This window comes from Corythoichthys intestinalis, unplaced genomic scaffold, assembly GCF_030265065.1.
Source record: "Corythoichthys intestinalis isolate RoL2023-P3 unplaced genomic scaffold, ASM3026506v1 HiC_scaffold_44, whole genome shotgun sequence".
Lineage (NCBI taxonomy): Eukaryota > Metazoa > Chordata > Actinopteri > Syngnathiformes > Syngnathidae > Corythoichthys > Corythoichthys intestinalis.
In genome coordinates this window covers 156,743-171,291 of record NW_026651613.1, presented here as the reverse complement: position 1 = coordinate 171,291, position 14,549 = coordinate 156,743, and the positions used below count along the sequence as shown (strand labels likewise).

The 14,549-nt window shown below is 42.0% G+C and overlaps 1 protein-coding gene across 1 annotated transcript; it reads left to right on the top strand.

Annotated features, from left to right (window-relative positions):
• Positions 1-2,135: 2,135 nt before the first annotated feature.
• Positions 2,136-12,663, top strand: LOC130911417 (collectin-12-like). Its single transcript, XM_057829239.1, has 8 exons — positions 2,136-2,300; positions 5,001-5,794; positions 5,855-5,958; positions 9,882-10,006; positions 11,617-11,681; positions 11,791-11,876; positions 11,945-12,122; positions 12,222-12,663. The coding sequence occupies exons 1-8, from the start codon at positions 2,237-2,239 to the stop codon at positions 12,369-12,371; spliced, it is 1,566 nt and encodes a 521-aa protein (XP_057685222.1). The 5' UTR covers positions 2,136-2,236; the 3' UTR covers positions 12,372-12,663.
• The last annotated feature ends 1,886 nt before the right edge of the window (positions 12,664-14,549 follow it).

Below are 14,549 nucleotides of genomic sequence, written 5' to 3'. Positions count from 1 at the left end.
TTGTACCCAAATGAGTTTTCCGCAGAGCCAGGCGGTTTACCAAAAATTGACCGTTAACAAAATTCTTCACGATGACCGACGTAATTTTGACCATGTCGGTAAATTTGGTCATTTAATAAAACAAGTAAATATAGTCTTTTCATCCCGCTTTGACGCCGTGTTGTTCGGCTACGTTCGTTCCCCTTTAAGAAAGCAGTCAGTGTGTTTACATGTGAAGTCACGTGGTTATCAGGAAATCAAGCAAACAGCAGCCCAGTAGACTAACGCTAGCGGCTAATGCTACAAGCAAACGTGATGGAGTCGGGCTTAAGGGAGCTTAGCCAAACTTTCACCCGACATTAAGTAGACTCTTGGCGGCCTCCAGGCGGGCTTTCACCCGCTTTCCTCACGATTTCATGAGAGGGTGCTTCTATTGCTTTCTACTGGCTGCCGCTAGCGGCTAACGCTACAAATGAACGTGATGGGAGTCTGATAGCGGCTCTAACCTTGTCAAAACGGCTGAACTTAATGAGTGGATTGGGCACCGACTGCATCTAGCAATTAGTATGTCGCGTTATTTTGTATCTGTGTGTGTGTGTGTGATTTCTTTGACAGCTTTTATGATGGTAAAGCATTCACCATAAATTATAATCCAACAGTGGGGCTTATAATATCACCATTTAATGGCCACCGCTATTTTTCTGTATGTGCTTGCTTTATTCTGTGTCATTACTGCCATCATAAAATCTTAAACGCTTCATTGGCATAAGAGCAATATAGCTTTAGCGTGTGTGTCTCTGTGGTGGGGGTGCATGTGTGCGTGCATGTATTTAAAAAAATGCTCTGAAAAAAAGAAGAAAAAAAAAACACAGAAACATTGAAGTAAAAAGCAAAAAGTAATAATGTCACATCAGCCATGAACAATAAGTTGTCTGTTTGAAGTGTACTGTTCAAGTCGTATGTCATTTGTGTTACAATGACATGTTTGCACAGTCGTCGTATTGATTTGTATAATGTTGTTCAAGTCATACTAGCTGTTATAAATGTTCAAACTTGAATTCTTATTGTTTACAAGACATTTTCATATACTTAATGTTTAGACTGCATGTACAATTGTTAAACATGTTAAATTGAAAGCTGGTAAATAAAAAAGAGAAACAGTACAGAAAAGCAGTTTCTTTTCAGGTCAGTCACGTCAGCCTCTCGCCATAGTACACGCACACACACACCCACGCATCCCCCCCCACACACACACACAATTTAGTTTTTGTGTTTGTTTTTGTGTCTGTCTGTTTGTCAGTTTTTGTGTTTGTTTGTCTATCTGTCAGTTTGTATATTTGTTCGTGCCATGTGAGAGAATATTCTCAAAAGCTGGAGAGGTCATTAGCAAAAAGAGGAACCGGCTGAAACCAAATGCTGCTGAGATGATTCTGTTTTTAAATAAAAATGTGTGAATCACCCAAATCCCCATCCCAGTGTCACTAGCATTCTATACACCTACCATCAAGAGTTCCCTATTGCACAAGCATTTGCGTATTTCATTTAAAAGTAACACAACAGCTTTTTTTTGTTTGTTTGTTTTCATTATTATTATTATTATTATTTTTTTTTTTATTAATCTGGGGGAAGAATAAAGAATACATTTCAGGCTAGTGGTCAAACCCACTACTGCTCGCACATCAGACATAGTATATAACCACCATACCACCCACAGGTTTCATTGTTCAGATGACACTTGGTCATTTGGTTAGATGAAAATTCAATATATTTTTGTCCAGAAGATGTCACCACACTGAATTGTGTCAAATGCCTCGTAGCACGGAACCATCTCAACACATTTGCTTCAGCGGTACAGAAAGCAGCGGTGAAGCAGTGTCGTCTGTCGTGACTCACCACACTGATTCGTGGCAAATGCTTCATAACACTGAATGAACCATTTCGACACGTTGCTTGATATATATTTACTGCTTCAGAAAGCTAAGGTTTCTCCATCACTAGTACGACCCTAATTTCCAAATGTTCCACGTGACGTTGAGACGTGTTTGATGCACGAATTCTTCTTTGTTTGTATGTTTGTTTTCTTTTGATGCACGAGTTCTTTAGAGCGTCATCCTCCAGCCTTTGTGTCGTTGGACGTGCGTGCGTGCGTGCGTGACGTAGTCAAGCTTGTGTGTCTGTCACAGAGCGAAAGAGGCTTGCGTCGTATTAAATTCTCCTCTGAAGTTTATCTGGCTGATCTTCTATCTGGACCTGAGAGATGAAGAAGGCACAATCGCTCCTTTTCCAAGCGTTGACCGTGCTTGGCATTTGGGCTTCGCTTGGTGAGTTCACGTTTTTATTTGACTTCAAGGTTCACTGCAAACGTTGTTGGGACTGGATTTGTTTCTTCAGATCATTAGGGGATCAATATAAAAGGGCATTTTATTGGCCCCACCTCGGGGAAATGTATACTTGTCAGATTACTAGACATATTAAGCAAACTGTCAGTCTCATTTGAAACAATGGAAACAATACATAATACATCCGCGGTTTTGAGACACTTTCTGATCCGACTGTGAACTTTTGAAAAAAGGGTGTAGTAAAGCCTATTTAAAACTAACGACTGACTTTAAGCATTGATATACCACTCATTTAACTCACTGACCGCCACTGACTGAAAACCTGAAACATTCACTTCGGTTTGCCTTGGAAATTCACTTCGGTTTGCCTTGGAAGGCTGCAAATGGATTGGACGTCTAGCACCGTCATTGGCACAGAAACGTGAGAATCCATAGCCAGTCCTCCCAGTTAAGAATAAGCGCACTTCTGTTGTTGTCAGTAGTAAGCTAAACGAACCAAAATTATACATTAATACAAATGTATATATATAACTATTTTAAAACTATTAAAATTATTATGAATTAAAAAAATAACACTAAATATTACTATTAAATTTTATTATAATAATTTTAATAACTTAATAATAATAAATTTAATAAATTCATAATAATTTATTTTTTAATTTAATTTTATAGTATTATATAATACTATATTATTAGTAGTATTATTATTACTAAATATAATAACACTAAATATATAATACTAAATATTGACTAATGGCAGTTAAATACTCTTGTAGTTTAGTTTTGGTTAGTTTTAGTTTTATACTAAAGGGTCATAGTATTTACCTATGATATAAATAAATATCTACTTTTTTTAATTCCATTATAATCTTAATGATTTTTTAAATCAATAAATTATCAATAAACCCAATAGATTTGTATTAATGTATAATTGTATTTTTTCATATATAAATAAAATTTACATTAAAAAATAAAAAATAAATACATATATGTTACAGTTCTACATGGACTGAGGTTTTCAATGCAACTTTTCACATTCCAGGTGTTTTGTTTCACATTGCGAGATGGATAATTTTGTATGTGGTGCCTGTGTGTGTGTTTTGTCATAATGTATCAAACGTAGGAAGAGAATGTCCAAAAGACATGTGCTTCAACACAACAGAAACTTAGCTCCAAAACCATTGTCTGTGATCTCAATTGATCTGGATCATGAATACATATAGGTTGAGGTGCTGGAAGGGGAGGGATAATTGAACTTTTAATGACCGAAGGGAAAACAAACAACAACAAAAAACCTGCAGTTGAACACAATCTTGATGACTTTTACAATTGTTGTTACAATATGATTAACACCCCCCACCAACACAAACCTATATAAAGACAAACCGAACACTTTAAAATGCAACTTTTTTTCACCTCGACCTATAACCTTACTCACCTTGTCTTCACTGATGCAAAAGCATCTATTGCACTTTCATATGACAGTTGTTTTGGAAGGGCACTTCTTTCCTGGACTTGGTGGGCTTGGACTTGGTGCTGATGTGGATAAGTTCGCTGTAAAAGATGGCCCAGAATGTACAGAGGCAGAAGGAAAATATTTCAGAAGAGCATCTAGAGAAGAAAGTGGAATCTTACATTATATTTGTCAAATAGCTGCTCATTGTCAAACCAGCATGATAGCGCCTAAAGTCTTGCAGCCTACTGTACCTGTCTATTGGACCCGGTCACTATCTTTGATGGGCGTAGTTGAAAGAAAATACATTCTTGAAGCACTGCAACTACACAGGACTATTCAATAATAATGAATTAAATAAAATAAGACAGCAAATAAATACCTATTGAATTTTTTTTTTTTTTTTACATGAACGTGATTGCCATTTTAATGAATTAATGACACATTTAAAAACAAATGTTTGCATTTAAATCCATGGCACTTTTAGTCCCCCATACCACAGAACTTTGAAATTATTAATGCATATTTTATGGTGTATTTGTATAATTAACCTTGCCACTTTTTTAGGCAAGGCAAATTTATTTGAAAGGCAAAATTTCACACAAGGTAAAAGTGGTTCACATCACATGAAAGTAAGCAAGACAATTTGGGTCCCCCATAGACTTTGTCCAAATTTCTCAAAAATTGGAGGGGGAGTAAATTTAACTGAAACTAATCAACAGCTGGCTGAATACTGAAAATATTTCTAAAACAACAGCCTGGCTAATGATACAGTATAATCTTTCTTTAGCACTAAGTCATATAAACTCTATGTGAATAACCACTAGCTTGCAGTTGCGCTAAGTCTACGTGCTTATGCTGTTGAAAAAAAATCATCACAACAAACCTCTGTTTTTCTTCACGTTTATGGTCTCTTCTTTCTTTTTCTTCTGACCCGGAGGGCTTTTGTCTTTTCATGAAGTTGACGTCACCGTAACGTCGCTCAATTGCGGAGGCTAAAAATAGCACCTTCAGGTAGCTCACTCGTCTGCTGGGTGGTGAGACTGGGGTCTGTGGTGAAATTATCACATCACAGGAAAAAGTGAAACGGGCAGAGGGTCCACTAGAAAAATGATTTCATTATTATTTAAAGACTTATTATGAACGGTTTTGCTCTTCTTTTCTTTGAATTTTTTGAATACTGCTATCATCAAATATTATTTGAATATTTTTCTTGACGCCCTTAGGACGCTGCTGCAGGCCTACGAGCCCTCCTGCTACGCGCCCTCCTGCTACGCGCCCTCCTGCTACGCGCCCTCCTGTTACGCGCCCTCCTGTTACGGTCGCTCCTGCTACGGTCGCTCCTCCTACGGGCCCTCCTGTTACGGGCCCTCCTGTTACGGGCCCTCCTGTTACGGTCGCTCCTGTTACGGTCGCTCCTGCTACGGGCCCTCCTCTTACGGTCGCTCCTGCTACGGGCCATCCTGCTACGGGCGTTCCTGTTACGGGCCCTCCTGTTACGGTCGCTCCTGCTACGGTCGCTCCTGCTACGGGCCCTCCTGTTACGGTCGCTCCTGCTACGGTCGCTCCTCCTACGGGCCCTCCTGTTACGGGCCCTCCTGTTACGGGCCCTCCTGTTACGGTCGCTCCTGCTACGGGCCCTCCTCTTACGGTCGCTCCTGCTACGGGCCATCCTGCTACGGGCGTTCCTGTTACGGGCCCTCCTGTTACGGTCGCTCCTGCTACGGTCGCTCCTGCTACGGGCCGTCCTCCTACGGGCCCTCCTGTTACGGTAGCTCCTGTTACGGTCGCTCCTACTACGGGCCCTCGTGCTACGGGCCCTCCTCTTACGGGCCCTGATAAGAAGGTTGTATCGCCTACTCGACGGCCCAAGTCTGCTGAGGGCTGTCAGGCACCCTGGCGGCTCAACAACCAACATAGTTACTGCTTTGCCAATGACTCTAAATCTTGGGATGATGCCAAACGCTACTGTTCATCCAATGGGGGGCACCTGCTGATAATCCGGAGCAGCGCGGAGAGGGTGAGCGGCCTTTCACTAAGTGTCTCTCGTGCCCTTTAGTACTGATGCAATTTGTTTCAGGACTGGTTGAAAGAGCAACTCGATGGCTTTGACTACTGGATCGGCCTGAAGAGCCCATACCCGTGGAAGTGGATTGACGGAACTCCTTTGAAATCAGAACTAGCGTAAGCAGTATAAGGAAAGCGTAATGTAGACACGTAAAATTTGGGTACTTCCTACTCACTCATCACTATAACACCCAAAATGACAGCTGCACCCAAGGAAAAGTGCTTCTTCTTTGCTTTATAGGGAACTGAACAGCCTTATGTGGCGACTATTATCGATAAGATGATTGGTAAAGCACAACCGAATCAGAATCGATCAAAATAACATCCCTCAGCGTATCTGCTTTTTAACAGGCCGTTTAGTTAAAAAGAATTTCTGAAATGTTTTTTGACAGGCCGTTTTGTTAAGAAGAATGGTTCTAGTCAAGGCTGATTTATGCTTCTGCGTTCCGGTGACAGCGGAGCGACGCCGTAGGCCCTACGCCAGGGTTCACTAAATCCGGACCCTAGTGACGGGATCTGTCGTTCACTTGAGTAAACGAATCCATTCCGGATCGTTCAGTAAAAAGATTCGTTCAAACGAATCGTTCAACGAATCGTTCGCCCCCCTCATCTCCCTCCCCGTCCAAATGAATCGTTCGGTTACTGAACGGGAAGTGACGTTGCCGAACGAATCACCAAAGACCGCTTCGCAGTATAACTGAACGGGAAGTGACATTCTTGGTCCCTCCCTCTCTTGCACATTGACCACTCGTCGTAGTTTCAGTAATGAGTGACAGGCAATATCATTCTGCTTTCACAGACAGCCTCGTCTCCCTCCCACCCGCTGCTGCAAAAGCGAGGGAGAACTTCCGCGTCGTCTGTCCTAGTTCTATGGGCTCAAAATCATGGCTCGTGCTTGCATTTCGATTTAGGACACGGTTAAACATTTTCCTTTTGTGGGAGGAGTGGGGGTTTGGGGTCGGGGGCGCACGGACTTTCTTTAGCATGTTCTCGATCACATATACAATGCTGCTGCTAGCCTGCTACCAGCCAACGCAGCATGCTTGCTGTCACGAAAATAAAAATAAATCGAAAGTTTAATTTCTAAATGGATCGACCAACACATATTTACCTCTCACTCTGTTGTATTTTTGTTTTCATGCTCATCACTATTATTTTTAGTCACTATTGTTAAAACTATAAGTGTAAATAGCTAGTTTTCGAATGTGCTGCTCTGAAATAAAGACAATACTGCATTTTGATATTTGACAGTTTAATTGCAAATCAGTATTAAGATGATCGTACTGAATTTTTGCACTGGTATTAATAAATAAAATAATCCGGTCAGCTCCCCTGTCGTCCCCGCATCTCAGATCGTCAAATGCTGACGAGAAATGGTTGTTTGCCCTTTACGATGTCGCCTTTCTACCCTTATTAGTCTGTTAAGAAAAATGTAGACATATTGCGACATCTCCCGTGTCCGCGTGCGTTGTTTTGGGGCGCTTGAGTAGTGCATGATGGACGGATTGACATAATTTGTCAAACCAACCAACACCTGACACGGGGGAAAAAAATAAAACACTCGGAAAAAAATGACATGTATATACAGTTTCATTGCAAATCAGTATTATGGTGATCGTATTGACGTTTTGCACTGGTATTAATAAATAAAATAATCCGGTCAGCTCCCCTGTCGTCCCCGCATCTCAGATTGTCAAATGCTGACGAGAAATAATTGTTTGCTCTTTACGATATCGCCTTTCTACTCTCATTAGTCTGTTAAGAAAAATGTAGACATATTGCGACATCTCCCGTGTCCATGTGCGTTGTTGTGGGGCGCTTGAGTAGCACATGATGGACGGATTGACATAATTTGTCAAACCAACCAACACCTGACATGGGAAAAAAAAAATAAAACACTTGGAAAAAATGGACATGTGTATACCGTTTCATTGCAAATCAGTATTATGGTGATCATACTATTCTTTTTTTCTGTGCACATATGAGGTAAATATCGCTGCCATGAAGCCTCCATATAGTGACAGTTCTTTGCCCCCTTCATTGCCGTCACGCGACCGCAGCTCAGCTTTTGCTTGCCTCGTAGCTACCCGTGTTTTAAATTACTGTAAATTTGATAGTATGTCGTAATAGGTAGTCCCGAGTCTGTTGAGAAAAGTAGTACACTAAACCATGCTCGCTAGATTTGTGTGGTGTTTTTGTCTTTTTGAGCTGCATTTGATAGGCTCCACGTTAACAAATATGTGACAAAGTCCTTTCCTTTCATTTTTTGATTCGTTCACCGCATAGTCATTACTGGAAAGTCACGTTAGCAGCAAGCTAGGTCAGGAACCGGAGGACCGAGTCACTGAACGGGAAGTGACAAAACTCAGTCTTGCCCCCTTGCCTGCACGCTGGCTGCTTATTGGCCACACGTGGAAGTGAGTGACATACGCCCTGATTCTGTTTCCGGTCCCTCCCCTGCCCGCGATGAGGCTGGCGTCTGATTGGTCGTGTGCGATGTCAGAAGACGCTGCCGCTTGCTCAACGCCCTCCCACGCAGTGAACAAGCACCAACTTCATAGAACGAATCAGTGCAGATGGTGATTAGTTCGGTCTCGTTCACCCAAACAATTCGTTCAAAAAGAACGAATCATTCGCGACCGATACAACACTACCGGACCCCGGTGCCACTTTTCCTGTCGTGTTTTCCACGTCTCTCTCCCCTAACACACCTGAATCAAATGATTATGTCATCAGCAACCTCTCCAGAAGCCTGATAATGATCCTGATTATATTGATTCAGGTGTGTTGGAGGAGGGAGACATGGAAAACACGACAGGAAAAGTGGCACCGAGGTCCGGATTTAGTGAAGCCTGCCCTACGCCGTCATTGCGCACTTGAACTTCTGCGTCACGGGAACACTTTGCTCTGTAACTCACCACCATGCCACTAGAGGAGGTGTGGGCTTGAACAATTTTGCGCAACCGAAAAGAGTGTATTTGCAGCTGCAGCTAATCAATACTGAACAACAAATGTTGACGCGTGGGCAACACAGAAGACGTGTGCGAATGTTTGAAAATGGCGGCGGTGTTGTGCTGAACCGGAAAAAGAGCGGACCAATCACAGTCCTTCAACGTTTACGTTACGCGCGTGTGTGTTAACGGCGTAGAATATCTTGCCGGAACTCCCTGACATAAGGGTAGGCACGGAGCCCTTTTTTTTTGGGGGGGGGGGGGTGGTTGTGCTTTTCGCACAGTTTTAAATAGAGCACACAATAAAACACAACAGGTTTCACACACACACAGTGGTTAGCACGTCGGCCTCACAGTCCTGGGATCAAGGGTTTTTTGAAAAACGCTCTGGCCTTCCTGTGTGGAGTTTGCATGTTCTGCCCATGCCTGCTTGGGTTTTCTTCGGGTATTCCAGTTTCCCCACATCCCAAAAACATGCATGGTAGGCTAATCGACCACACTAAATTGTCCCTAGGTACGAGTGTGTGCGCGCGAATGGTTGTTCGTCTCCTTGTGCCCTGCAATTGGCTGGTAACCGATTCAGCGCGTACCCCGCCTAATGGTTGTTCGTCTCCTTATGCCTTGCAATTGGCTGGTAACCGATTCAGCGCGTACCCCGTGTACCGCCCACAGTTATCTGGGATTGGCTCCAGCCGTGACCCTCTTGAGGATAAGCGGCTCAGAAATGGAATGAATGAAAGGTTTCACACATGCATTACAGCATTACAGTGAAACGAGGCATAAATGAGAAACTGATTCCCATATATCCATTATTTTTTCACTGGTTTACAAAATTCCATCTAAAAGTCCATCTAAGAAACACACGTGATCATTACAAAAAAAATCTTCTTACTGAGCAAAATCATATATATATATTTTTTAACTATATATTTTTAAGGATAATTTCATGTATTGATTTTGTTTTTTGTTTTTTTTTTTTTGCACTTGATTTGTAAATGCGACTGATGCTCAACTAGGGATGAGCTTCAGAGCAGCTGCCGAAAGGTTGTTTTATAGCAGGATCTCGGTATGAAAGGTACTTCTGTGCAGGCTCTGGGATGCAGGTGAGCCTAACCTCCAAAATGAAGACTGTGTTGAGATGGGGGGACGTCGAGGTCGCTTGAACGACCTCTCCTGCACCTCCCTTAGACGTTACATCTGCAAGCGATGCCAAGGTGAGTTGGCGCCTTCTGTTGGTGTGCACCAACTATACTACACTGTGCTTTCGATTAGAGCAGGGGATTCTCAAACTTTTTCCTGTGAGAGCCACATAACTTTTCCCTTCTCTGATGAGGGGCCGGGTCAGTTTGTAACAGAAAAAGTGTGACGATTGCAGGAGTGCCTAAATGCAAAAATGAATTGTTTTTCAGAAAGCCACAATCAAATAACCCTTTCTGGATTCTTCACGGAACAAAAGTAAATAAAATAAAAATAATAATATAAAATAAAGATAATATGTCAAGTTCAAAAATAGATCTTTAGGTAGACATAAGGAGAGAAGACACTCAGTTTTCTTGGCCAAGGAGAGCAACATGTGACTCGTGAGTCACCAAAATTGATCTCGAGGAAAAATATCCTCCTTGGTATTTTATTTAGGGGTTTGTCCTAAACAAAGATGGATGTCGCCCTAAGGGAGGGGAGAGCAAGCTGGAGACACCCATGTGGTTTTCGATTGGATATGTGTGTGCATGTAGGTGGAACTAAGTGAATACACATGTGGAAGCAAGATCTTATGTAAACAATCATATAAACAGTCAAAATAATCCAGACACTTCAGTTATGCAACGCTGCGGCCATGGATGGAAAATTGTCCTCGAAGGTCTAGACGGAAGTCCAGACGCCAGGTGCTGAAGATGCCTCGGAAGGTCTAGTTACGCAATGATGCGGCCATGAAGCAAAATAGTTGTCATCCCGACCCTCTTTTACCCTTTGTAACACTTAAGCATTATACTACAACCTGGTATAGCAAGCAATAATCATTTACTGGTTATATAAGTAAGAAAAATATGGCATTATGTATTTATGGTATGTATGAGCACAAGCAAATATTCAATCAATCAACCAAGCAAATATTTAATCAATCAAACCTCGATAATTACCTCAACATAATATAATATTATCACTATTAATTAAATAGATAATAACCAAATAGCCCTCTGGGTTCTTCACAGAAAAAAGCCAGGAAATAAATAACACTATTGGAAAAAAAAGAAATTGATTGTTCAGGGGGCCGGACCGAATGTGGAGGCGGGCCGTAGTTTGGAGAGTGAATAATATATGAATGTGAGAGAATATATGTGTGTGAGGGTGAATATGTATGTGAATGGAGAATGTATGTGTGTGTGAGGGCCAGAATGAAAAATGTCTTGTACGGCCCCTCATATAGTTCAGTTAGTCTTTCGTCTACTTTAAGAATGAGCTTGCATACGATTGATAATAGAGGCCTACTTGTACCACTAATACTTTTTCCATTCTGAGAGATTCAGGCATCATTATTAGCTGCCTATCAATCAAATACATTTGCTTAGTTGGCAAATTGTGCACTATCATACTTCTGACTCCGAGGCTGCAAGTGTTCTGCGCTCATATACATCTGTGAAACGTGACCGTGTTGCGGACGCAGCTTGAATGTGGTCTACCGATGGAGCACAGGATCACATGGTGTGCTGATTATTTAGCTGGGAAGATTCATGGCTTCCTAATATGCAATGTGCTCACTCACACTTAAAATCTTAATGTCAAATCTCATGTGTCCTACCTTGGTTGATGTTTGTTTCAATACCAGATAGCGATGAGATTATGTACAACGGCATTAAAGGCACTTGCAACCTCCAAGTGGATGTGTACCAGGTGAGTTGACAATTGTATGAGTTGTAGTTGGCATGTTCTGGAGGTTGCCCATAGCGATTAGCGCTTGACTGATATATCAATTTCACGCTGCCTTTATGTGTGCGTGCAGGAAGTTTCCGAAGTGCTGTTCAAAGAGCGTCTATACGCTGGCTGCATCATCGTCATCCAAGGAAAAGTGAAGCCGAACCCAACCAAGTAATTGTCACCATTCCCCCACGTTGTGTTAGGTTCGCTGTTACAAGAACTACCTGTCTGTATTGCAGGTTTATCGTCCACCTATCTTTGGGCCACGGTGAAGACACCCCGATGCGCATCGAAGTTGATTTCAAAGATGGGGACCTTGAGCTATTGACCCGCATCGGGAGTCATGTTGATGGAAAGTATGTCAACAAGATCGTCAAAAAGGACTCCTTCCCCTTCGCAGCCGGAAGCGACTTTGAGGTCATTATGTCATTTTAGGCACACCATCAAATTACAAAAAATTGAGGTGGTTGGAGCTTCTTCTCACGTCGGCTGGACTAATCATGCATTCTTTTACAGATGACCATCGAGTGCGGCGACGACATTTTCCGCTTGGCCGTCGGCAACGACTTTGAGGTGGAATACGAGAATGATGGTTATGATCTGCAAGATATCCACAGGCTGTTGGTGGAGGATGATGTGACAGTCACCAACGTCAGGCTGATTTGAGGCTGCCAGCGCAGTAAAATGGGAGGTGCTGCTTCTTCTCAGGATGTTGACGCCATGACGGCTCTTAACTAGGGTGACCGCCAGAGGGGAAAGTGGCTAGAATTCATTGCTGGAACTCCCCGACATGAACGGAGCCAGAATTTTTTTTTTACACACATAAAAATAAAACGGTATTACACATGCATTAGGCTACTGCATTACACATCCTATCACAAGGTAAACATGAGAAGTTGATTTTCATTCAAAATTGTATTTTTCAATGTAACAGTTAATAAAATAGCAGAAACCCCAACCTCTCCCAACCTCTATCTCTTTATTTTCCCTCATTTCCTCACGTCTAAATGCAAAAATTGAACTCCGAAAGAACATAGAATTACAATTGTGAAAATTTTTTGTCAAATAATCATGTCACAAAAAATACAAATGACTTACAGTGAAATGGAATGTATTTTGAAGATCGCACATTGACATGGAAGATGTTCTGAACCTCCCCATCTAACAAATGTAACAAAATTTAATGAAATAAGCCTCTTCAATTCTTTCCTCTCTCTGAAAGAGCTGAGCAATTTTCTGTTGAATTGCCCTTTTTTTATCGCCTTAATTTTGAACGGAAAAATGAGTCCATGCGCACATTGACCCGACTCCTCGTACTTTATAACTGCTGCAGCAAAGGAGAGCTCTGTGCTGTCCATGGAATAAATAAATGTACTGAATTATCGCCTTTCAAACAACACGAGTGTCCCATTTATCAAAGACAATGATGAAAGCAAAGACGATTCTCACTGCTCAGTTGTTTACAATAAGTGTACACTCAAAATAACGATTCAACCCACAATGCACTGTGGCCTTCCGATTGGCTGGCCTCTACAAGACACCACAACTTAAGAAGTTTTGTACATGTGACCCTTCACCACTTAGGTATACATACACTGCCCATCCATATGTTATTATACACATAAAATACTTAGACATTTGTTTCCGAGGCAGAAACGTAACCGAAAGCATTCACGAGTGTCAATGCTACCGCTAGACAACCGCACTGTGAAAGTGAATGAGCTTATGGGCAAAACCGTGACAAAAAAAAACAGATGCCGCGAATTATTCTGACCAGCAGGTGGCAGCAACGCACCGCAAAGGGTCAACTGATGGCCCATATTATTGCATAAAGTCAGCACATCGACACACAATACAACAGCATAAACGTCTCTCAGAACTACTACTTCTCACACTACTAGTAGGAGCCACGTCAACGCAGGCAGGCGATTCTCCTCAAATTGTTCCCGTGAAAAATCATGAAAATCCGACATTTTCACAAATTTATAAATCAGGCCGGATGCAACGGACAGGACGTGAAAAGTGGACATGTCCGGGCAAAGAGGACGTTTGGTCATCCAAGCAAACAGTCATGGCCGATAAAAACTAGATCACGATTGTGTACGATCGGAAAAAAAAAACGGACCCAAAAAGACATCAACACAACTGTTTCTCCACCAAGCATTGTGAGGAATGTTCACAGTCTATGTGCAGCGACTTTAATTCACTTTACAACGCATACTCACATCATCAATGAAGGAGCCGACGTACACTGCTGGCCAAAAGTATTGGCACCCATGCAATTCTGTCAGTTAATGCTCAATTTCTCCCAGAAAATGATTGCAATTACAAATGCATTGTTAGTACTGCTTTGTCATGTACGTGTACAATCATTTAGTTTATTTTTTTTGTCTGTGAATTTCAATCTGTTTGTCACTAGTAAACATCCACTCCATTTGAACAAGGAGGGGGACAGCGAATACGTTCGTTCGCTTCCAGCCCTTCCAGTTCAAATGGAGTGGAGGTTTAAGTGCTGTCAATGGCAACACTTGGAAACTGTTCAGTTTTAGTCAATTTCAGCGACGCCGTTGGACAAAAGCGGTAGTGTTTTGCCTTAAGGCAGACACACACCCAAATAGTGCTGTAAAATCACGATGGTCGCCTGCAGATGGATAAAACATTTGTTTCCAGCGGCTGTGTGAAGGATTAAAAGTAACAAGGTAATGAATCCAGTTGTGGCTAAACAATAGGATAGGATCAAGGCCGGCCCAGCATATACGCAGACTATGCAGCTGCTTAGGGCCCCTGACCACTCGGGGGCGGGGCCCCAATCTGGAAACCTCATTTTATACGTTGTTAATAGAG